General features: G+C 45.7%; 2 protein-coding genes across 3 annotated transcripts; both read left to right on the forward strand.

Moving 5' to 3' along the window:
* The first annotated feature begins 324 nt into the window (after positions 1-324).
* On the forward strand, positions 325-5,352 carry emc10 (ER membrane protein complex subunit 10). Of its 2 annotated transcripts, XM_076996614.1 has the most exons (8): positions 325-478; positions 802-865; positions 1,298-1,410; positions 2,588-2,701; positions 2,803-2,987; positions 3,362-3,452; positions 4,212-4,314; positions 5,072-5,352. In XM_076996614.1, the coding sequence occupies exons 1-7, from the start codon at positions 383-385 to the stop codon at positions 4,296-4,298; spliced, it is 750 nt and encodes a 249-aa protein (XP_076852729.1). In that variant the 5' UTR covers positions 325-382; the 3' UTR covers positions 4,299-4,314; positions 5,072-5,352. The 2 variants fall into 2 exon arrangements, with proteins under 2 accessions (XP_076852729.1, XP_076852728.1); XM_076996613.1 differs by lacking the exon at positions 4,212-4,314.
* Positions 5,353-10,715: 5,363 nt separating this feature from the next.
* On the forward strand, positions 10,716-22,429 carry LOC143507867 (tripartite motif-containing protein 16). The gene is made up of 5 exons (XM_076996615.1): positions 10,716-10,836; positions 18,714-18,746; positions 19,887-19,949; positions 20,116-20,255; positions 21,383-22,429. Exons 1-5 carry the CDS (start codon positions 10,782-10,784, stop codon positions 21,791-21,793), a joined length of 702 nt encoding a protein of 233 aa, XP_076852730.1. The 5' UTR covers positions 10,716-10,781; the 3' UTR covers positions 21,794-22,429.
* Positions 22,430-23,544: the final 1,115 nt, after the last annotated feature.

The following is a 23,544-nucleotide window of genomic DNA, read 5'->3' on the forward strand; positions in this document are numbered from 1 at the left end:
AATGCTTCGAAGCAGATTGAAATGCTTTACCACTTCAAAAGACTCGTTCTGCTCTTCCTTGGGATACAGGGTTTGAACAGTAGCGTGAACAGTGTAAATTTCCCAAACATTTCCCAAAATTAGTGTACTTTACTGCTTATTTCACAATGTATTCTAACGCTAATTCTATACTAAATCTGTTTTTAAGAGATTTAGTTTTATTTATTAATTTTTATGTTATTAAACAGATAACTAGTGTAATAGATACTTTTATAGTTTATGGGTGTGAATATTGAATAAAAGAAGCTGGTTGTAATCTAGAAGGCCTTGGGCTCGTGTCTCTAACGACGTCTTCTGCCGTGGTCATTACGTACTTCCTGTGCACCACAGCTGCGCCGACAAGATGGCCGCCAGTAGACCTTTATCGTTTATAGGAGTCATTCTAACCATCATTATTGCGTTTTGCACAGAGTTTGGAAACTGTAATAATGGTCGAAGGGTGAGTCATACGTCAGTGTGAGATCCCATGGACTAATCGATAGATTCCGCCCTGCTTAATCCAAAATGTATCCCATGTTTTGCCGGCGACTTTTTCCCCCTGACAGGCTATCAGTGTTCGCTAGCAACGTTACGTAGAACTAGTAGTTAGTCGATGTACATCAGACTGTATCGGGTCATTATTGTAATAATACCAGAATTAATTATTGTACTCAATTCATATTCCATTTGCACTATAGATATTCCTGTGGTTAAAATGGCACTCTTTGGCAGCACAATCCCGCATGAGTAGTGATGGGCCGCTTTGGTGTCTAATCTCTGCAGGTGGGAGACGTGGAGTCGGATCTAAGTGGCGTTTCTGTGCCGCTCGAACACTCTTTTGAAGTGGGTGAGTCTTGTAGGTTATCAGACCAAAGACAAGCAGATAGACACTTAACGAACCTTCAAACTATGGCTGCGTCCGAAATGCGGTACTCCCCTCCTATACAGTACGCCAAAGCAGTACGCGATAAAGGGTGGTGTGTCCGAATACATAGTATGCATTAAACAGGAAGGGGAAAGTACCTTGATTGCTTACTGAATTGTGTGCCATTTTGAAGTATGCAATTGGCATACTTGACGTGGGTGAAATGGCGGACGTAGTATGTCCAAGGTTGCATGCATGCTGCCCAGTCGCCTACTGAAAGAACGTAGCTACTGCTTTAATGGTTGAGCAGAATGTACTGCATTGAAATCTAGTGCGCAATGCTTAAATATGGCATTTCGGACGTGTCATTTTGAGTGACACGAGATGCTTGATGGGGTTTTCTGTCCCTCTTAGATGACGTGCCGAGGTTCCGCTTGCGTGGGACTATACAGGTGAAGGCGGGACGAGACCTCAGTGTGTCCCTCTCACAGCTGTCCCTTTCCGAGGAGGACAGGAATGCACTCAAGGTAACTGTTCTCCCTCAGTGCATGAAAACCTTGTGCACACACTAAATCCTACATCTGTGGTATGATCCCATTTTAGTGCTGTTAGTGCATGAGCAAATATCATATTGTCATATTGTGGATACTATGCCGAATCAATGTCATATGTGAGCTCTAATCTTTGTAAAGATTAATTATTTCCTAATATTTGAATATCAAGTTGCCTTGGCACACTGTGGTATGGTAGTGTGCAGTCTTGACATACTGTGGTATGGTATTATACTTGTATGTGGTTTTGACATACTGTTGTATGGTAGTATAGTTTTATGCAGTTTTCACATTTGTGTGTGGTAGTATGCAGTGTTAACACATTGGTTTGATAGTATGTGGATTTGAAACACCATGTTATGGTGTTATGCAGTTATGAGGATTCGTAGTATGTGGTTTTTACTTCAGACATTTACATTTCCCTCAGTCACAAGGGCATCCTAACTCATGAATGTTAACATTCATGTTAACATCCTTCCCGTGGTTAACTATAACCGACAGGCAGCTGCCACTTTTGAAGATGGTCAAAAACACACCCAACTCAACCTAATGTACCAAACGTTTTAGCATTTCATAGACAGCAGTGTGACTTGAAAGAAGTAAACTACAGAGCTTACATCATCAGTGCTAATGAAGGCCTTTATGTGGCCATGGCATGCTCAGGTTTGGTGCTTTTGTACACAGATGGACTAATGTTGAAGGCCTAGGACTGTAATCATTTGAACATGCTTTTTTGGGAGAACCAGAGTAACTTCAGTAGCTGCTTGAAAGTCTTTGTACTGTTCACATGCATTAGATATTTCAAGTCTAGGTTTGCTTCTTAATGTCTCATACAGCTTTTTACATAACTACAAAATTGGCTGTGATCTCTATCAACTGTTTGAACATAATCTAGTTTAACATTTTGCTTTATAAGGGAAAGGGATCAGAGCATATTTCACGTCTGTGAAAAGTGAACAAAAGCCTGCAATAAAGAAACTAGTAATATCCATTTCATGGTTATATTGAATATCACAGGTTTTTCTGTTTCTATTGAAACGAGGTAGTTCTAATAAATGGAAGAACACTTTTAATAATGCCAAATGGCAGCAGTGGAGGTGCTGCTGTGTTTGGACAGCTTGCTGCATGAGCTCATCACATGTCCTGTGGTCAGGACGTAGCAGCAGTGGACGGCCTGTACCGGGTCCGTGTGCCCCGCCTTTCCCTGCAGACAGACAGGGAGACGGACAGACAGCCGGAGGGTCACCTGTCTGCCTTCGTCAGAGCGGTGGGTCTCCTCTACTCCTGTTACTGTACTGCAATGTGTCTTTCGTAGGGTCACGGCCACTGAACTTTTCCGCGGTTACAGAACCAGTGTTTTCTCTGCAGTGCTCTCTTGTGGAGTCCCGCCTTAGTGATGTCATCACGCTGCACACCGATGTCAGCGGACACATTATAGGGGTCTCCATAGTTACTGTGCCAGGATCATGCCGGGGAGCAGAGGATGAGGAAGAGTTAAACCTGGAAGTGTTTAACACGACGGTCAGCGTCATGGCACCAGTCAGCGCACCATCGTGAGTGACCACACACGCAAAATCTGGACTCTCTTCAGCACACTATTAGGTTTCTCCCTCTCTCACTCTCATTCTCCCTCTCTCCCTCCCTCTCTCTCTTTCTCTTCCTCTCTCTCTTCAAGTTCAAATTGCTTCATTGGCATGAATTGTAATTAACAACTGTGTTGCCAAAATGATGAACAGAATTCTTAACATTAAAAGTCATGAATGAATTAATTAATCTCTGTATCGAATGTGTGTCCCTGCAGAGAGGTGGAGGGACACCAGTATGTGTGTCCCTGCAGAGAGGTGGAGGGACACCAGTATGTGTGTCCCTGCAGAGACACTGTCTGTTGCTCGGGTTGTTCCAACTCTCTTGTGTCATGCTCCTCTAGCCCTGAAACTGCCCTCTTCATCGAGAGAATGGAACAAGAAATGGACAAGAAAGGAAAACCTCAGGAGCAAAAATCCTTCTTTGCCAAATATGTAAGTAAACATATTGACAGTGGAAAACTGGGAAGTGTTATAAGTAATGTGTGTGGCATAAATAACCTCCTATACATCCTGACCCATTCTGAACTCAGAACAGAGTCAGACTTGTTTGTCCATTTTAGATGCTGTTGTCTGACTGTAAGAACCTGGGACTGGCTGTGAGACCTGCTGTTCCCTGTCATTTCACTACTCGTTTCTTCTTTTACCTTTATGTGCACTGTCATTACCTGTGTGTATGTGTGTTCTCATTTTGCCCTCGGTTTTGTTGCTTGGATACGGATGGTCATGTGACCATGGCACTAAGCATGCTCAGAGATCCCTTCCTGTTGCTTTGCTGGCAAATGCCTGATAAAGTCTGGAGCACAACAACCCGATGTTCACCCACACCAGCAAACCCAGCGCTCCTCAACACCAGTGCACCCAGCAAACATAACGGGCAGTCTGGTGTTGGGTCTGGTGTTGGGTCTGGTGTTGGGAGGTCTCTCCAGTGTGTCCTTCATTCAGATCTGCAACATGCAACCTGCCTGTTGGTGCTTGTTGGGGAATGTTTGGTTGGTGTCCACTCCCCAAACGAACTCTCAACGTCCGCGCCATAGTTCTGATAGACATTGTGTCGTGTTATCTTCCTGGCCTTTTTGTGTGTGTGTGTGTGTGTGTGTGTGTGTGTGTGTGTGTGTGTATGTGTGTGAGAAAGAAAGAGAGAATGCAGGCATGTTATGCTGTGTGTTGACTCTGTGCTGGTCTGTGTTCCAGTGGTATTTGATTCTGGGAGGAGCAGTGTTCCTCATGATCAGCAGTTCAGCACAGCCCCCACCAGGGGGTGCCAGAGAGCAGAGCTGATTCCCATGCATTTCAAGTACTGAATTCTTACTTTGCTCACCTGATCATGGTCACACTCCCTCAGTTTTCTTCACTGTGTGTGCGTGCGTGCGCGAGTGTGTAGATGTGTGTGAAGATGTGTGTGCATGTGTAGATGTGTGCGCGTGCGTATGTGTGTGGTGCGTGTAGATGTGTGTATGTGTGTGTATGCGTGTGTTGTGTAGATGTGTGTGCGTGCGTGTTGTGTGGTGTGTGCGTGCGTGTTGTGTGGTGCGTGTCTTCTCACTCCCCATCCACCCATCACACTCTTAGACTTGTTGAGCTTACATCTCACTCTGCTTGCCTGGATTTCTTGCGCTCTCTTTCCTGTCCTGCTGGCTCATGATCAAATGAACAGTGACACCCAAATGAAGGGAATTCGATGTAGAAATCACTGAATTCTGAAATCACGGAAGTCATGTGATCAAACATACTCTGGGACTGTTTCCATGAGGCAAGATGATTCTGGTGGTCTTCTGTCGCTTACAGTAATCCTTCCCAATCAGTCTCATCATTCCTGCTTTCTCTCTTCCAGAGGTGCGACTAGTGCGGCTTTCTGGAGAAGCCAGAGAGGCATAGGAAGGATGAAACTAAGAGGGGGTGAATTCCTCCCTGGGTTAATCAAATCTCTTGCTTAAGCACTGCAACTAATCTGTGATAACCTTGAGGTGCTGTAGGCACCGCCCACCTCCCATGCAGTAAGACGTCAGTTAACAGAACGACCTGCTTTGTTCATTCTCCATCTTTCTCCTTAGTGGATGTACATCGTACCCCTCGTTCTCTTCCTGATGATGTCGGGAGCTCAAGATCAGTCTGGAGGCGGAGCTGGTGGAGGCGCAGCCAATGGCGGTGGGCGATGATTCCTGGGGCAACAGGAAGCCCTTGCTGGCAGTCCAGTTGTACATAATAACTTAACATGCTCATTCATGCGACGACACCTGTGTTGTAAGTAATGATTCAGAGAAAGACTAATGTGATATCACACTGCTAGTTTGTTTTTACTACTGATTTATTGAATAAAATATGTTGTAAATGATTTCTGACTCGACTTATTGATTTTCCAAAAGTCTTGCGCTGTTGTTTGAGTAGGTGAAGGTCAGGACCCTTGGAGAGGACTGATTACATCCTGCATGTTCACCAGTTCTGATCTAGTGCAGAAACGCCAAACTACTTTCTAGCATAAGATTGTACGTGATTGATTTCCAAGAACAAAAGCTTTGATGCATTTCTCTATGTTTAGAAAAGAACAAGAAACCTTGTTTAGCTGTAAGACGTAGAAAGACACCTACTGCTCCATCCCCACCTGCCCTGAAGCGTTTCAACACGAGTGTGATTACATGTTTACTGTTGTCCTTAAGTGCCGAGGACTGTATTGAAACGGCTGTCATATTGGTCACACAGGCTGCGGATACTCCAGGGAGGTCATTTAATAAACTGAGACACTCGGCGTCTTTAGCACGCAGGCTATCCAGGACAACACCTGAAGTGAAGACTTTTCTACAAATGTAACTGGAAATGTTAAACATCCCAACATGACTAGAATCGTAAAACCGTTTGGCTTTGTCTTCTGGATTCATTCTCAGCTGGTACCGAGGAGACGGCTGTCTTACCTGCGGCCCCTATGAAGCTCTGAATCACCATTGCTAACAGGTGCGCCTGATAATTTGTCTTTTACATCACCAACAATCCATAAAGAGTGCGCTCATGCCGTCAGCATCTATACCGCACACGTTTCAGGTCAGTGACGGAATGTTCTAGACCCACTTATTGAACGCCATCCATGCCAGCTCAGGGTGACTGTGGCCTTCAGCTGTCAGTCATGGGGGTCGTCTGGGTGTGTTTGAGGTCGTTGAAGTGGTGGAGGCTTTGGCGATGTGTATAAGCCAGGGTTTTACTGAATACATGCTATGGGTCGGCCTGCTGCTCTAACACCCTCACACACATTTCTCAGAAAGGTCTGTGGGTGGCCGGCAACTGTGGCTTAAATGACTTATTCTCTGTCATTTAATCTGTTGGTTACACATGTCTTTACCTACATCCTACCTTCTTTTCTCTTTATTCTGTTCTATCTTTATATCATGCACAATCAGATTTGCCCCATGCCCCCCCCCCCAAAAAGAAAGAAAGAATGGACAGTGAAAATTAGGTGAAGTGTGTGTGTGTGTGTGTGTGTGTCAGTGTAGGGCCAGCTCGGAGTTGTTGTCTGTAAGCTGGTCTTTAGTGGATTAGCTGCTCCGAGTGCTACTGTTACTCTGATCCCCTGTCATTCATCTCCGCTTCCTGTGCAGGATTAAACTACTGCAGCTAAAGAAGCTAAACTTTTACTAACAAACACAGCGTTTATCCAGCTGTTATCTGTCTGCTCAGCCTCTGGCCGAAAAGGCATTTTTATTATCATCACTGTTATTCTTGTTCTTGTTTTCATGATTAATTATTGTTATGGTTGCTATTTATCATTATCCACAGAGCTGTAGAGTTCCTGTCTCTCACAGATCATGACTGAAACCTTTAAGGGACACAGAGTAAAAGTGTTAAAAGATGAAGGTGTCCGAGATGAGGCAGGCTCATAGCTGGCATAGCGGCTTGGTAAAGGAGCGTCGCAGAGAGAAAGAGGAATGCATGATGGGAATGTTCCGCTGTGACACGATCTCCACCTCCACAATCTCCACCTTCATGCGCCCATTAATCTCCTAGCCTGTCAGTAAGGAACCAGCTGTCGTCATGGCTACAGATTCCACACAGGGGCTTCCTTGCTCTAGATGTGGCAGCCATTTTGGATGACCCAGTGCTTGCCATCTTAGATTAGAAGTTGAGCTTTAGAGAAGAGAATAGTCTTTAAATGTCTGAACACTCTGTAGACCTTGGGTATTTGAAATGACAGTTCTCTGAACTAACAGTCCGTCGATCCCGAGATCTTTAAATAACTGCTCTGACCAGAAAGTAAAACCTTTTATAGGCTATATGAATACTGGAATTTCACAAAGGCAAAAACATGTCATAATGTAATGCTTATCTAGAAAACAATTACAAATTAGTTTACACATGAGATCAGTTCACAATTTTAAATATGTGTAATAAAATGTTTAATTAACATAGAACATTAACATGTGTTGTGATTTGTCAATAGCAAAAGAAGTGTGGCTCACTTTCAGTGTGAATCCACATTAGAATAACCAGATTGAGCAGTTGGAGTCATCAGTGCCAGACTAGCAAGAGGCAGGATTTCTAAGCCTGCTAGTCTTATGGGGTTTTCTCATGCAACGGTGTGGAGAGTTTACTGAGAATGGTGTGACAGAGACAAAACATCCAGTGAAAGGGGATCCTGTGGATGTAAAGAACTCCACGATGGAAGGAGTCGGGGGAGGATGTCCAGAATCGTTCGGGGACAAACAGGTGGTGCCCAGTCACGCAAATGCGGCATGTACAGCAACGCACAGCTCATCAATCGTGAACACGGATGAAGGGCGTCATCAGACCAGCACTCCAAGTGGCACTGCTGACAAACGGGAAGACAACACTTCTGTGGGCAGAAGAGTGCAAACAGATCGCTGAGCAGTGACAAAACTTCGCCTGGTCAGACTAATCCAGAGTTGTGCTTCACTGGGCTGATGGGAGGGACAGAATTTGATGCAGGCAGCATGAATCGATGAACACTCCCTGTCAGGCGTCGTGTTTTCTTGACACACCCTGGGTCCTCAGATACCTGGGGATGGATGTTTGGACATTAGGGCTCACCTAAACATTGTGGTTGACCAAGATCAGTCCCCAGATCTTAATCCTGTAGGGCATCGCAGGGACGAGGTAGAACAGGCTGTTCAGAGCGTGTCAGTACCTCCAACAAAATCAAACGCTTCCTTATCTAGGGCAGAAGTTCCTGCAGGAATGATTTTGACACCTAGTGGAATCTGTGCCAGGACAACCTGCTCAGGTTCTGAAGGCCAGAGGAGGTCCAACGTGCTTGCAGACGAGTGTGTCCTTTTTAAGATGCGTGGGCAGGCTGGCTGTTGGGAAAGTCTTAATACCTCTACCCCGTGCTTGCGCTCCACAAACACACGAACCCTGTGAGAGAGCTGGTGAAAGGAGAGTCCTCCAGGCACGAACGACCAATTCGGTTTCTTTCCCCACAACATCAGGGCTTACCACGGAAGAGGGCTTAACGAGTCACATGACAGAGCAGCTGAAGAGAGCAGAGCAGACATTATTAATGGGTCTCACGGGACACATCTCTTAGTGCCTCCAGTGGGCCAAATCTTTAAAACAGGCAAATAGCTTATCGCAGCACTGCAGATGACACACAGGTACATTGTATTTAAATTGTATTTGTGTATTTGTGCGGGCAGTCATGGCCTGGTGGTTAGGGAACTGGTCTTGTGACCCAAGGGTCGTGGGTTCAATCCCCAGATCTAAGGCCATGACTGAGGTGCCCCTGAGCAAGGCCCTTAACCCTCAATTGCTCACTTGTATAAAAATGTAAGTCGCTCTGGATAAGGGCATCTGCCAAATGCCATAAATGTAAATGTATAAATCACATGTACATCACTCAATGGCCTAGGATCGATATATATATCTGATCTATTTGAAGAGTACCCACCAACAGGCCTCTCACACAGGTAGGAGCTGATCAGTTAGTAGTGAGTTAGAATCACAAAAGGCATCTTGAAGTCATTCTGCTGTCCAGAGCTGGGATGACCTTTCTGAGGATGTTACAAATGTAGCCATTTTATGTCCAAATTTTAAAAATGTCTTGTTGTCTTGTCTTGCATTTCATTTTAGCATCTAATATTGGACTTTTCTTCAGCACAACATACTGTTTATTCAGACTTAATATAGGCACGTTATATTATTTATTACTTTTAATTTGTAATATTTTGCATTTCTTTTAGTTTCAAGTTTACGTAGATCTTTCATTTTGATGTTTGAAATGCCATTAGATATTTGAATTTTCATTACATATTAGAATTTTCATTAGATATTATTTAAGTGGTTTTCATTTTATTATTTTTGTCCATTTATCTGTGTAACCTTTCTCCTTTTGTTTTGTAAACACCTTCCTGCGGTGATGAAGCAGTTTGTGGCATCCTGCAGACGCTTGGCTGAGCTGGGCTGAACGAGCATTTGTTGCTTTCTAGAGCGTATTAGCGAGGTGTGTATCTAGCTAAGCCTGGTGAGGTCTTCACATTGGGGAGGTCAGCTAACACACACTTACCCTCAGCTACAGTACCATTCCCAGGACACCTCCTCTCTGGTAGGAATAGCAATAGCATGATAAACAGAGGAGTGAAGTAATAGGGAGGATTTTAGAGGTGTGTGTGTGTGTGTGTGTGTGTGTGTGTGGTTTAAGAGGATATCACAGAGGAGCGTGGCCAAGGCGGCCAGTGTTTACTGGGTTTCACAACCACTGACCCTGTTGGCTCTGGTTGTTTTATGTCCTCTAGCTGCTGGTTACCCGTCTGATCTGTTAGTCATTCATCTGATATTTCAATACACCTGTGAACACCACTGCTGTGGCCAACATCAACATCAGCTGGAATGTCAGTAAATCAGAGCTTGTGCCTCCAGCCAAACGCATCCTTCAGGGTAGAAGGAGGGATGATGGACACAGGATTATCCAGAACTGGGATTATCCTGGCCTAAAGGGCATGTGATGGCTGTTGCTGTCACCTAACGGCATAATCTGACCCCAAGACTCCACTGACAGGCAGGTGAAAATGATACACCACAGTTAGCAGATGCTGGCCTTGTTGAAGTTGCTTTGGTTGTCGGACTTGGCACACAATCTGAAGCGCCTGGGCTATTCACGTATTTACAACATGGTGGGGAGGTAGGATCACCATCACACCCACCTCAGGATTCACAGGCTGGAAGGAAATTGTCTTGCCTTCCTGCGACATGTAGCTAGCGGAAGAGTTTTTACTAGTAATTATTTTATACTGTTTTCATTATTCTTATTCTTATTTTCAGATATTTTGAAAGAGGAAACAATTGTTCTAACAACATGAAATATTTGAGAACTTGTGGGCACAAATTGCTATTCAACAATCATGGAAACCAGTTGAAACCAGTCATACCAGTTGAAACTGCAACTTGAATAAACAAATGTTTTCACATCGTATTATTCAATATGTTCAGAAAAATATTTAATTATGCATGCGTGTGTGTGTATCTGTGTGTCTATGTACATGCGTGTGTGTGTGTGCATTTATGTTTGTGTCTATGTGCGTGCGTGTGTGTGTGCATATATGCAGCATTTCTGGCCTGTGCTGAACATTGATTGAATTTTCCAGAGATACACAAGTTACAAGCTGTACAGTTGCCAAACTAACCCTCTGGGTGCCACTGTATCCAATGATCCCTCCACCCTACTCCACCCCCACCCCTGGGGCCCCCACCCCCTTTCCTGGGGGAATAAGAGTGTAGTCTGGAGGAGACGACGGCACTCAGCCCAGCCTCACCACTAGGACTGCTATGCCCAGTCAGACATCCGCCAGCACCCGAGTCATGCCTGAACAGAGGAAAGCAGGTAGGAGCCTCTCTCACCCCTCACCTGCCCCGTGGGGGGCCCGCTGCATGGGCAGGACACCCACCAGCTTGGTCCCCACGCGGCCACACGCATGCACACTGCTGCCTGCTTCACTCTCGACCACACGACAGAGAACCGAACACGCTGCTGTAACCTCGCTGCACAGACGTGCGCTTATGTGATTTCACGCACTTTCACGACAACTTAATCATTTTTTTATGATTTCATTAGTGGTTCTACTTTTACTATATATATATATATATATATTTATAAATACACTGTATGTATACATATATATCATGTATCATGTATTAATGATTATTATTATTTCTACAGTAAGTATATATATATAAATGATTAATGATTATTAATGCTTATTTTATTATTTCTACAGTAAGTTAGATTTTTTTAGAAATCAGTTCAGTGTGTCAGGGCTTGAACGTGTTAAAGCAGCGGTCCCAAACCTTTTTTGTGCCACAGACCTGTTACGTCAGACAATATTTTCATGGACCGGCCTTTAAAGTGTGTGTGTGTGTGTGTGTGTGGGGGGTGGGGTGGGGGGGGGTGGGGGGGGGGGTAAATTCAACGAATAAAATGATACGACTGGCATAAAAACAAATATAAAGCGCATAAAAAGAACTCACCAGATGCACCAATGGATGTAATAGGAAAGAAATGTAATCCCAATTTTCTTTTATTTTTCAAAATAATACATCACTCAGACACTGATCGTCGATAAAATATATTTTACTATGCGGCCCTGTACCAAATGACCCACGGACTGGTACGGGTCCACGGCCCGGTGGTTGGTGACTGCTGTGTTAAAGAGACGCGAGGACGTCTAGAGGACCAGCATGAGGTCCATCATGAAGAGCAGTGGTTAAACCGCTGCCCGTCTTCTGCTATGTGCAATTCTAAATGCAGAGAAGGAACAGGCCTGGATCAAAAAACATCATACTTATCCATTATGATTTTCTATCATGTTACTTATGTTGTTATGAGCTGAGTGGTATTTCGCCCTTTGCGTGTGTACAAGCTGGAGTGCTGTCAACCCTCGGCAGGCTGAAACCCAATCATGATGGAATACATTCGTGTCCCTTTTCTCAAACATGGCATCGATTAATCTCAAACTCTTGAAATGTAGATGGTGAAGCAACTTAAAACTGTCCCCTCGGGGAACAGTACACCTCTCTAACTGAGAATACTGCACATGCCTCCGTGATGGGGTGGCACCTATAACTATCGTCATAACGATGCCCTTTTGGCCATATAAAGGGAGCGCCAGCCCCCTGCGAGGCATTTGCGGAGAGTGATGACATTTGGGATGAGAAGAGGGCACCTTGCGCATTGCGGGCATTGCGGGGTGCCACCCGACCGCTGTGTGCCACCATGGCTGTCAGGGCAACGTAATAATAGGCTTTTTGAGAGCATGACCAAGTTTAACAGCTGCTGTGTTCAGCAAATGATGATAAATCAGAGGTGCGGCCCCTTCGCTTTTCTGGGATACACCCCTCCCATACCAAAAAGTCCATCCTGCTCCAAACAGTTGCAGTCTCAGGGCATTCGTGGAGAACGCTCACTTTCTTTCTCTCTGCGCTGCATGCAGTGAAGACACCGGAGCTGCTATACATAGCAGTCCTGAACTGCAGAGTTACATATCCTGGAAACGCTAGAGCTCCCGTAGGTGTTTACTGCTCTTGTTACATACTGCTGTGAAATGCAAGTGTCAGGAGAAGCACGCAGGTGTCTTTACATCCCACACTCATTTAGACACCGTGTGCTCTGATGGAGCATAACAACCCAGCACCTCCCTGCTCTCCCATAAATACACCTTCAGCGTTCTGTCATCATGTAGACACAGAGGGTGACCGAACAATTCACACATGGACATAAATCACATATTCAGAGAGTTAAATGAACACACAAACTGATAAATGAACAGATAAATTGAATGACATACAGGCAGAGGAACAGATAGATAGAGACATGATGGTGATTAGAGGTAATGACTATCTATCAGCATTCATCAGTGTTGTTGATTTTACGATGTGTTTAGATACACAGATTGGCAAGGGGGGTGTACACCTGCACGGCTCCGATCATGTTCCCATTTGGGTTTCCCTTTGCCAGCAACATCGCTCCTTCTGCCAACACTTCCCGCTCATTCGTCATTTCAGCGAAACCCCCCCAGCCGAGACCCCCTACTGCTCCTTCCTCTCATCCTCCGTCTCAAGTCCCAAACTTCCAATTTTAAACCCTCATTTTGTTTTTACTCTCTAAACGAGTTTCACACTTTACCTCTCTACACCCCCTCCCATTCCCAGGTTTCGTGATGTGAACACAACACAGACATGTTTATTCATGCTCCTTTTTGTAAAACTTTTTTTTGTAAAAATCTTTTGCTGTTTCCCTTTCAACTCTTGAAAGAGAAAGACTCTCTCTCTCTGATGCATCTATTTGCCCAGTTAGTTCCAGGTTCAGGAAGTTAAACTAGTAACCAGGATTGTGTTCCAACCACCAGGAGCTGCCAGATTTATTACCTCATGCCCGCAGGTCAGATGGATCACTGGAATAAACTAGGGAAGGTCAAATCATGGCAGGACTGTTGCCGCTGGGTCTTGAACCTGTAAACCTCTGGCTACATGCCTGTCAGCGCCTGTCAGCTTCAGAGGGAACTCCCTGATTGGACAAAGAGCAGCAAGATGACTCAGTAACTCAGTTTTGTTTTTGGTCTTTTGGTTCAGCCATCTTATGTCCCTTGTGCTGCCTATCCTAGGACTGGTTCTCTGCTCTTTCAAAATTTGTTGCAAATCTCTTCAACCTCAGCAGGGCTCCAAGGAGTTCTCTCAGCCTGTGTGGAGATACCTTCACTGCGTAATATGAAGACATGAAGAAGATACATTTTCAAGTGAGGTTCGCCAGCGTGTGGAATACGCAGTAGGGCTCCATTTGATTTAGTGAGTCCTTCACACACTCCAGAAGCCTACTGAAGAGCCTGAACTTTTGATCATCACACATGCTCAACACCTCAAAGCTGCTTCAAACACACCATACCTTACTAGAACTTTATCAGCACTCTTTAGATATTATCACCATCTCATATCTCCACTACCATGTGTGTTGCATTTTCATTTGCTTGTCACCCAGTGCTGTTCCACACCGATGCTTCCCTTAGGCAGTGTTGCGAATAACGCCGTTAAAAATAACGGCGTTAGGTAACGGCATTTTGTCAGTAACGGGATAATATAATTAATTACTTTTCCTGTCATTACAACGCCGTTGACGTTACTGGTCATTAAAAGCGGTGCGTTACTATATATTGATATAGTAACAGTAATGCGAGCGGACCGCTGCCCAGGCTAGTGAGGAGTAACAGATCTCGATAGATCACGGTTCTCGGTGTAACACCTGTTTAACTTAACAAGTCAGTAAACGATTGGCTACGGCAGCGTTATGGTAGCCAATCAGAGCCAGTGTTTTTACACGCGGTGGCGATATAAGGTATATAAACATTATTTAAGAAAATACTTGAAGTTCCTGAATACCAGACTGGGTATTTGATTTATTTAATTAAGAATAGAGGTTTAATTGTTAAGTTTACTTCTGTTGTGAACAAACCAGTTGTCTCAGGTTGAGAGAATTTAATTTAATTTGATAGATGTAAATGCACTTTATATAGTGTAACTGTTTACTTTTGCTTCTTTATTTCAAAGATTTGGGATTTTATCCTGCACTGGTCTGCTGATGTGCAATAAATGTCAAAAGTTAAACACCTTTATGATCTACTCATTTCAACTGACTGTGAAAACTGCTTTTTCAAAAAATCCTTATTCATTGGCATATAACTTTTTTTTACTATAATGCAAATAGTTACTTTCCCTGGTAATGAGTTACTTATATTATAGAGTAATTCAGTTACTAACTCAGTTACTTTTTTGAACAAGTAGTGAGTAACTATAACTAATTGCTTTTTTAAAGTAACATCCCAACACTGCCCTTAGGTGATCAGTTATTGGAAAAGGTCTAAGAGCACTGGGATTAAAAATGACTTTATTAGTTTACTTAATGCATGTATCCATACTGCACTTCATCTGTAGGTGACTGGGTTCAAGTGTTTGTTAAATGCCAATAAAGTTCTTCCTTTGCTTTGGGAGATGGTCACTGGGGTGACCCACAAACCCTCCAACGCATGTGGCTGTAGCTGTGTGGAATACCAGCAGCAGGTTTTCAGAAGCTCTCTGTGCCTTGTGCGAACGGGTCCGCTGGGTCTCAGAAACCGTTGCCTTGTTTGTGCATCTGTCCCATCGCTCTTTTTTTTACGACCTCTGTCAGATGAATGCCTGACATCTCCACCCGCGTCTCATTTCAGTAACGTCGTGTCTGCGCCGCTATCACTTCCACAGCAGTAACACAGGGGCAGAACACGATCTTCTTTGGTCTGTCCTGATCTACCCACTGCACTAGGTGATGGCAGGGCCTGGCACTGGCCCTTGACTACTACATCCAAAACAAACAGCCGGTATGGCTTGGATCTAGAGGACTATGGGATTGATTTTGATCTCCTTGCCTTGGCTAGAGGCTAAATCGAGCTTAATCTCCAAATGTAGGCTGGAGGAGCCATGTTATAGCTAAGTAGTGCCTATTTATACTGGTGTTTACCATTCCAGACCACTGGGGAACCCCAGACAACCCAAATGTTGCTCTATCCTAGTACTGGACACAGATTTCCCTGATGGCTTAACCAACGGGTGTTATACCCAGGCTTATTGATTGGTAATGTTAAGGTTCTAGGTGCAGAATCGTATCTTCAATAAGATTTCTCTACTAGATGAATTTCCAGTAGCAAAACACCATTGGCATAAAGCTGTAACACTCCTCTGAGAAGCCAGTCCTTTAAGTGCTAAGATGCGTGTGATGTTGTTAACATTACATTAACTGGACTTTGAAGAACAGGTGAGAGAAGGATGATATGGCATGAAACACAGGAGGATATAACTAGATATAACTAGATATAATTTACTGTGGGATATCACTAGAGTGAATATGAACTGCAAAACATGCTGTTGATCTGAGGACCTACGTAGGAATCTGAAGGGGCGTTGGGTTAAGCGTCTGGGCGGCCAGCCGCAGTGGCGGGTGTGGGGTGGCACCTCTACGTGCTCAATCCAGGTCAGCAGCTCAGCGTGAAGGGACCAGGTGTGTGAGGGCAGGGGAAGACGTGAGGATCTGGAGAGCCGCCATCTACCGGCCCCGCCTCACCACTCGTTTAACACTCTCTGCTCTCGGTGGACTTCTGAGTGTGTGTGTGTGTGTGTGTGTGGGTGGGTGGGTGGATTTCTAAATAGGCCCACAGTAAATGCTGCCATGAAGACATTACAGAAAGCTGTAGGGCTAGTTTCCATCTTGACCCATCACTGCCTCAGACACACACACACACACACACACTTCTCTGTTTGGGATACTTTTCGGAACATGAACCTAGCCACAGGCTTGCCAACTCTCACGCATTGAGCGTGAGACACACGCATTTGACCGCTCTCACGCCACACTTCCGATATCTCACGCCGAAAAAAAATATCCAGTTTATTTACCTCAGATCCACATATATGATTCAATACGTTACTAGTTCGCTAGCTCTGGCGCCATCCACCGGCGATATAACACTGAATATATGGCCCCCCCCGCTCAACAAAATACACTGGCCACCGGCTCCAGGTTAAAATCTCCCTCCAAGCGAACGTCAAAAGTTGGCAACCCTGTAGCCAAGCTTTGGAAAGCTGAAAATTTGACTCTGTGATTGTCCCATCAGAGGAAACAATCACTCAAACTGCTGTTTCTACTGTACAGTTTACTTCTTTAAGAATCAGCTATGTTCTTAATCACTAGTGATTCTCACACCTGATCATGGGCCTGATCAAGTCCGTTAGCTTTATGTACTGTTTGATCATGTAAGGCTGTGATAAACAGCTGTGTAAAGACCACAGGTCCTTCAATTGCTGGTATTTTGTAATCCTGTATTTGTGGGTGAGAGACGTGGCATTTGATCCTTGGGCCACTGGCTTTTATTTTGACATGACACAAAGATTTTGTCCCTGTTATTTTTGAAGGCTGGTTGGTGAATGCATATGTGTAGGAGAGAGGGGAGACAGGGGAGAGAGAAACAGAATGTGGAGAGAGAAGCAACTACAGCAGGACAGGTGTGAGGACAGGTGCGTGAGGAGGTGTGAGGACAGGTGCGTGAGGACAGGAACACCCGTCCCCACGAGCATTAGATCAGGTGTAAGGTCAGTGTGTTCACCTTGCCAGGAACTTGACAGAGGTGTGAGACTCTGTGTTCTCAGCACTGTGTGTATCACCACACAGATTATGACTCTCATACCACAAATGATACAAGTGATCCGTTTGCGTATTCTTACCTTGATAGTTTATTTGATCCCAACACTGCTGTGTTCCTAGTCAGGAGGGTGTGGCAGAGTGTGTTGGGGTGGGAGGGCAGAATGCAGAGAGAGAGGGAGGGAGTGAGAGAGAGTGAGGGGGGGCAGATTGCAGAGGGGGGGAGAAAGAGAGACAGAGAAAGGTAGAGAGAGGGGGCAGCTTGCAGAGAGAGAGAGAGGCAGAGAGGAGGGGGGCAAAGTGCAGACAGAGGTGGATCAGTAAAGACAAATGAGGTCTGTAAAAGAAGCCATACTTGTGTGTGGTCAGTGCAGTGCTGATGCAGCTGGAGACTCACACTGACACTTTTCCAAGAAGCTCTCTGCCCAAAACACCTCGCAGGCGTGAAACTGAGAATAACGCAACCGGAGCAGACATGCCGCCACCTTGCTCCAAAATAACAGCGGCGGAGACCAAAATGTTTTCTTAGAAGCGCCTGTCAGTGCCTTTGATGTGTGTGATGAGTGTGTACGCTAAACATTAAGTTTAGGCTCAACGTGCCTATAGGAGGCGATCTGCTGAAGTCTATGACCTCGGGCATGACCCCGAGGTACATGAATCAACGCTAACGGCTACCGTGCGCCATAGCAGGCATAGCTGCGTTCCATTTAGCAGGCAGGGAGGAGAGGTTATGTCCCAGCAGGGGTCATGGGGTAGGGAGGTGTCCCAAACAGCCGTGAACTTGACCTGCACACTTCACCTAGACACTCGGGGCCTCTGGTGGGTGCTGCACTCTCCTGCCCCAATTTGTGTAGTCCATAGATTCTTATATAATCTATTTGTTTTATAGAATCTGTAGGTCCTTATATAATCTAGAGGTGTGGGCTACATGAATGTCTTCCAGGTGATTTAACGTCCAATGGAGGACGGGTTCCCTTTTGAGTCTTGGTCCTCCCAAGGTTTCTTCCTATTCCCCACCATCTAGGGAGTTTTTCCTTGCCACTGTCGCCTTTGGCTTGCTCATTAGGGATTTGGACCCATAGTATTGTTAACCTTGTAAATCCTGTAAAGCGCTTTGTGACAACATGTGTTGTGAAAAGCGCTATACAAATTTATTTGATTTGATTTGATCTAACTCCTTTGTATTAGACAAGGCAGTTGTAGTCAGCACCCTCGATCCTGCTTCTACAATCCCAGTGAGACACCCCATTCTGTAATGCTTGTGAGGGACCAAACCTTTACGGTGTGTGTAAAGACCGGGTGCTTCGGCAGCTGGTATCTTGTAATCCCGTTAGCGTTTGTGGGTGAGACACAGAGAGCTGGGGGATTTCCCTCTGTCCTACCCGCCGTTTCTGCCTCCAGCTGCTGCAGCTGCCTCAGTGTTGAGACGTCATCTTAAAGTGTCAGGACGACTTGGCGCGGTTTCTGTCTGTGGGTTGCTTCCTGACTGACACACATCTGTTGTTCTTTCTCATTCATTTCTGTCCAACACCCCCCCCCCACAGGAAGGAAAGGATCTCAAGTAGCAGTTCCTACAGGTAAGCGCCCCAACTCTTCCGTGAACCGTGTAACACGATTGGATGTGGCGGGCCTCCGTCGCGCTGCATGCAGTCTTACAGTGGAGCTATTTTCTGACTGGGCAACACATTTTACACAGACACCCGACACCTGTGGGTTTGGGAGGCCCTGCACCCTTAAACACCGCAGCCTGCTTGCATGTGTGATAAATGCAGCCAGTGCCTTCTGAAAGAGAAATCCACAGCTTTCAGTGCAAGAGCTTCAGTCTCCTCACCCACTGTCTCACCCACTGTCTCTCCCACTGTCTCTCCCACCGTCTCTCCCACCGTCTCTCCCACCGTCTCTCCCACCGTCTCTCCCACCGTCTCTCCCACCGTCTCTCCCACCGTCTCACCCACCGTCTCTCCCACCGTCTCTCCCACCGTCTCTCCCACCGTCTCACCCACCGTCTCACCCACCGTCTCTCCCACCGTCTCTCCCACCGTCTCTCCCACCGTCTCTCCCACCGTCTCTCCCACCGTCTCACCCACCGTCTCTCCCACCGTCTCACCCACCGTCTCACCCACCGTCTCACCCACCGTCTCTCCCACCGTCTCTCCCACCGTCTCTCCCACCGTCTCTCCCACCGTCTCACCCACCGTCTCACCCACCGTCTCACCCACCGTCTCTCCCACCGTCTCACCCACCGTCTCTCCCACCGTCTCTCCCACCGTCTCTCCCACCGTCTCACCCACCGTCTCACCCACCGTCTCACCCACCGTCTCACCCACCGTCTCTCCCACCGTCTCTCCCACCGTCTCACCCACCGTCTCACCCACCGTCTCTCCCACCGTCTCTCCCACCGTCTCTCCCACCGTCTCTCCCACCGTCTCTCCCACCGTCTCACCCACCGTCTCACCCACCGTCTCTCCCACCGTCTCTCCCACCGTCTCACCCACCGTCTCACCCACCGTCTCTCCCACTGTCTCACCCACTGTTTCTCTGTGGCCTGCAGGTTTACTCTCTGTGTCTGTGGAGGTGTTCCCCACAGTGTCACATGACCTCTGCATCTGTGTTTGTAGAGTTGGAGTAATTTACACTGGATTATCTTATTACATTTCACAACAGAATGATCACCCCCTCCCCCCTTTGCTTATGCTTCCGTCCTGTCTCCATCACAGGGGAAACGCCCCACTATGAGCCTGGCATTCCCGAGCCCACCACCAGGGAGGAGCTGGTGAAGTGTACGTGTCAGACCTGAGCTGATCTCGCAGTAGAGGATGAGGGACCCAGCTGCCCTTTGACCCTTACACACAGTGACTCAAACCCTCTATTGCCACTGGGGCTTTGAAATGTGGCTGCGCGTCCACATCTAATCACCTCTGCCTGTTTCCTTCCTCTGTGTGTCAGACTGGATGTCTGTGTCCCTGGACGACAGGACGTCTCAGAAGTTGCTCTGGCTTTCTGAGGGTGGATCCAAAGTTTCAAGGATGACAGAAGCAGTGTGTCCTGTCCTGGACAGACCTGAAAGATATGAACATTCCCCACAGGTGCGTTTCTCCACCACACCGCATTCACATCCTGACGGCTGTTACTTTACTGTTAACTGTTCAGAGCAAAAAATGTGTGTGTGACTATCAGAGACTCAGTACTCAACAACTATATACTCAGACTTAAGATGAATGAATGAAAATGAATTTCAGAATACCCAAGGCGCTTTACAATTTTAAGTACACGTCTCAGACAACCAATCACACACACACCGGCGAGAAGCGGCAACCAATTGCGCACAGCGTACTCTCTACCAGGATCCACAGCCCCCTGGGGGACTGAATGGGGTGCAGGAAGGGGAGAGAGGACAGACCCTAGTGGCAGAGCACCATCCACCACTGGGCACACAAGCACACACACATTCAGACAATACTTTTTATTGAACAGAGAGACACAGACACACACTCAGGCAGAATTTGTCTGGGACTGTCAATTTACCTAACCTCCATGTTTTTGGACTGTGGATGGAAACTGGAGATCCCGGAGGAAACCCACGCAAACACGGGGAGAACATGGAAACTCCACTCAGATAGAGACTAGAACCCAAGACCCCAGTGCTGAGAGGCAAACGTGCTAACCACCAAGCCACCGTGTTGTCGAAGATGTACATAGAGGACATTACGTCAGTGGGCCGAGACCCCTAGAGCACACAGAGTCAGTGGGTCGAGACCCCTAGAGCACACAGAGTCAGTGGGTCGAGACCCCTAGAGCGGGTTACTCTTGGTTCATTTCCAAATGAACTCTGGTGTGGCTCCTTTGAAGTGTGAGCACAATACGCACCAAAATTCAGCTCCTCTTGAACTGGTAAAAATTTGAGCAGATACACAGACAAGCATGTTTATCTCAGCGTAATGCATTGTTTTCTTTAAGGTTCAGGTGGAGCTATTGAAGTTACTGTCATAAAATCTACTTTTAAAAGGTTTTACGTTGATACAGAATTTAGCAAGAACTGTATCAACGATTACTGCAGTGTAAAATATACTCTTTTAAATGTGAATATATATATATATATATATATATATATATATATATATATATATATATATATATATATATATATATATATATATATCTGTCTCTCTGCTTACCTGTCTTTCTGCTTGTCTGTCTCTTTAATCACCTGCAGGTGCTGGGTAAGGAGGGTGTGCTTGGTATCCGAGGGTACTGGGAGGTGGAGTATGAGGGCTGGGTGGTGATCGGGGTGGTGTACGAGAATTCTGCACGCAAGCTTAAAGACGGCCCCTGCGGCCTGGGAGAGAACGCAGTGTCGTGGGCCGTGGGCTGGGCAGGCTCCTGTTACCAAGCCTGGCACAACGGCGAGAATGTGGATATACCAGGAGCCGCGTGCAATACCATAGGGGTGTACGTGGATCAGCCAGCTGGAATCATCAACTTCTACACGGTGCAGGGAGGCCAGGGCGAGAACAAGGAGGTGCGTCTGATGCACAGATTCAAAACCACCTTAACCGACAAGCTCCTGCCAGGTTTCTGGGTGGGGAATAAGTCCTACTGCTGCATCCTGAAGAAAGATCAGTGACGGGCAGGTGGAGCGAATGGTGGGAGACAGGTGGGATGTGATGGGTGGAGAAGATGGAGAAATGGATGGAGAGGATGAAAATATGGGTGTCGTTTGCTCAGCTGATCCACTTTAAGGCGTTTAAGGAGAACGGGGTTATGGTGATGCCTGGCAGAAAGGGTGTGAGACTCTGGCAGTGAATCAGCTGCCTGCTGAGATCACTAGAACTGGTGTTCATCTTAAAGTAGATCGGGTCATTGTGACTTGTGCAGCACAGAGTGGAGAAGAAGGAAGCAGATTAACATCATCTCCATTAAGGAAGTGGAATGGAGCAGAAACTTGGAATTTCTTTTTTTAATCTATGTCGAATTCATCTTATTCCACACAGCATGACTCACCTGCATGTTGTAGTTACGGATATGAGAACAACACCATATTATATTCAATTTAATATCAGATGAAAAACAGGTTGTGTGTCCCCAAATCTGGCATGTAGAGGCATTAAAATATTTTACTTCTGTAAAGTATTTCTGTTGATAATTGTGAATTACAGTTGTTATTTCTTTTTGGGGAGGCCTTAATCATTTTATATCCCATGTGTTGTACTATTTAATCAGTGAAAATATAACTGTGATTAAATAAAGTGGTTAATCTGAACCTGTGTGTCCTCTGGTTCACAAAATCATTCAGGATTTTCCTAAATCATAGTGCCCAGAGATAAGTATAAATATTTTCCTGCATTGACCATTATAGGAAAGAATCATAAATGGATCCCAGGGCAGTACACAAGACCTAGGCCGACACAAATCACTGACCATGCTCCAGAATGCTGCTGTCGATTGAGAGAGAAGCCTCTCGCTGCAGCCTGCAGGAAGGCGGAGTTGGACATCCAACCCCGCCCACATCCAACTCCACCCTCTTCTCAAGTCCGAAGCCACGCCCATGTTACGTTCGAAACTCGGACTGTTTTTGCTCCCAGTAAACAGAACACTTAAAGTGTTTTAAGTGCAGAAGTGCATTTTAAGTGCATTTTCAAGTACTTTAGCCTAAATTCCAGCACTTTTCAAATCTGAAACACAATACAACATTAAAATTGGTCAGGTAAATGTTCCTTCCCCTGTGTTTGAGGGGTGTTTCTTTATAACTACCACATATCGTTTCAGGAGGACACTGCAAAGAATGTGACGCGCGCGAGGTGTGCGGAGTCGCGCTACGGTCACTCACGAAAGTATAACTAGCTTTATAGGGGAGACACGGAAAGGCATCGCTAAAAAGGAGAGCTCTTATGTGATTTAGGAATGTGGATCTTGTGTTTAAAAATGTCTTTTATAGAATTATTTGTTCAATTAATTGGTTCAACGCAGACAGATTTCTTCATAACTTATAATTAGTAGGCTTGAAAGTTACCGGATCGAGGCAGACAGTTCCCGGAGCGCACCCTTCAAAATGAAAGAGTTCCCGGACAGTGATGGCTAAGTTACCTTGAAAAAGTAATCCGATTACTGATTACTGATTACTCCTTTTAAAAGTAACTTAGTTACGTTACTGATTACTTGATTTTAAAAGTAACTACGTTAGATTACAAGTTACTTTAATAGTTACATTCAGCAGCAAAATAAATTTTTCCAATACTCACTTTATTGGAAGTGCATTTTTAACAGTAACAATGTATTGAAGCAGGTAACCGAGGCAGAAACTGTTTAATCCAATAATCCTGAGGAGGGAAACTTTATTGATAACGCAACCCTGGCGCGCGCGTCGCCGCCCCCCAG

Source organism: Brachyhypopomus gauderio, chromosome 2, assembly GCF_052324685.1.
Source record: "Brachyhypopomus gauderio isolate BG-103 chromosome 2, BGAUD_0.2, whole genome shotgun sequence".
NCBI classification, from domain to species: domain Eukaryota; kingdom Metazoa; phylum Chordata; class Actinopteri; order Gymnotiformes; family Hypopomidae; genus Brachyhypopomus; species Brachyhypopomus gauderio.

Coding starts and splice junctions, on each gene's coding strand:
- emc10 (XM_076996613.1), top strand. CDS start 383: ATGGCCGCCAGTAGACCTTTATCGTTTATAGGAGTCATTCTAACCATC. Junction 866..1,297: donor CGAACACTCTTTTGAAGTGG/GTGAGTCTTGTA, acceptor TGTCCCTCTTAG/ATGACGTGCCGAGGTTCCGC. Junction 3,453..5,071: donor AATCCTTCTTTGCCAAATAT/GTAAGTAAACAT, acceptor CTTTCTCCTTAG/TGGATGTACATCGTACCCCT.
- LOC143507867 (XM_076996615.1), top strand. CDS start 10,782: ATGCCCAGTCAGACATCCGCCAGCACCCGAGTCATGCCTGAACAGAGG. Junction 18,747..19,886: donor TCAAGTAGCAGTTCCTACAG/GTAAGCGCCCCA, acceptor TCTCCATCACAG/GGGAAACGCCCCACTATGAG. Junction 19,950..20,115: donor CAGGGAGGAGCTGGTGAAGT/GTACGTGTCAGA, acceptor TCTGTGTGTCAG/ACTGGATGTCTGTGTCCCTG.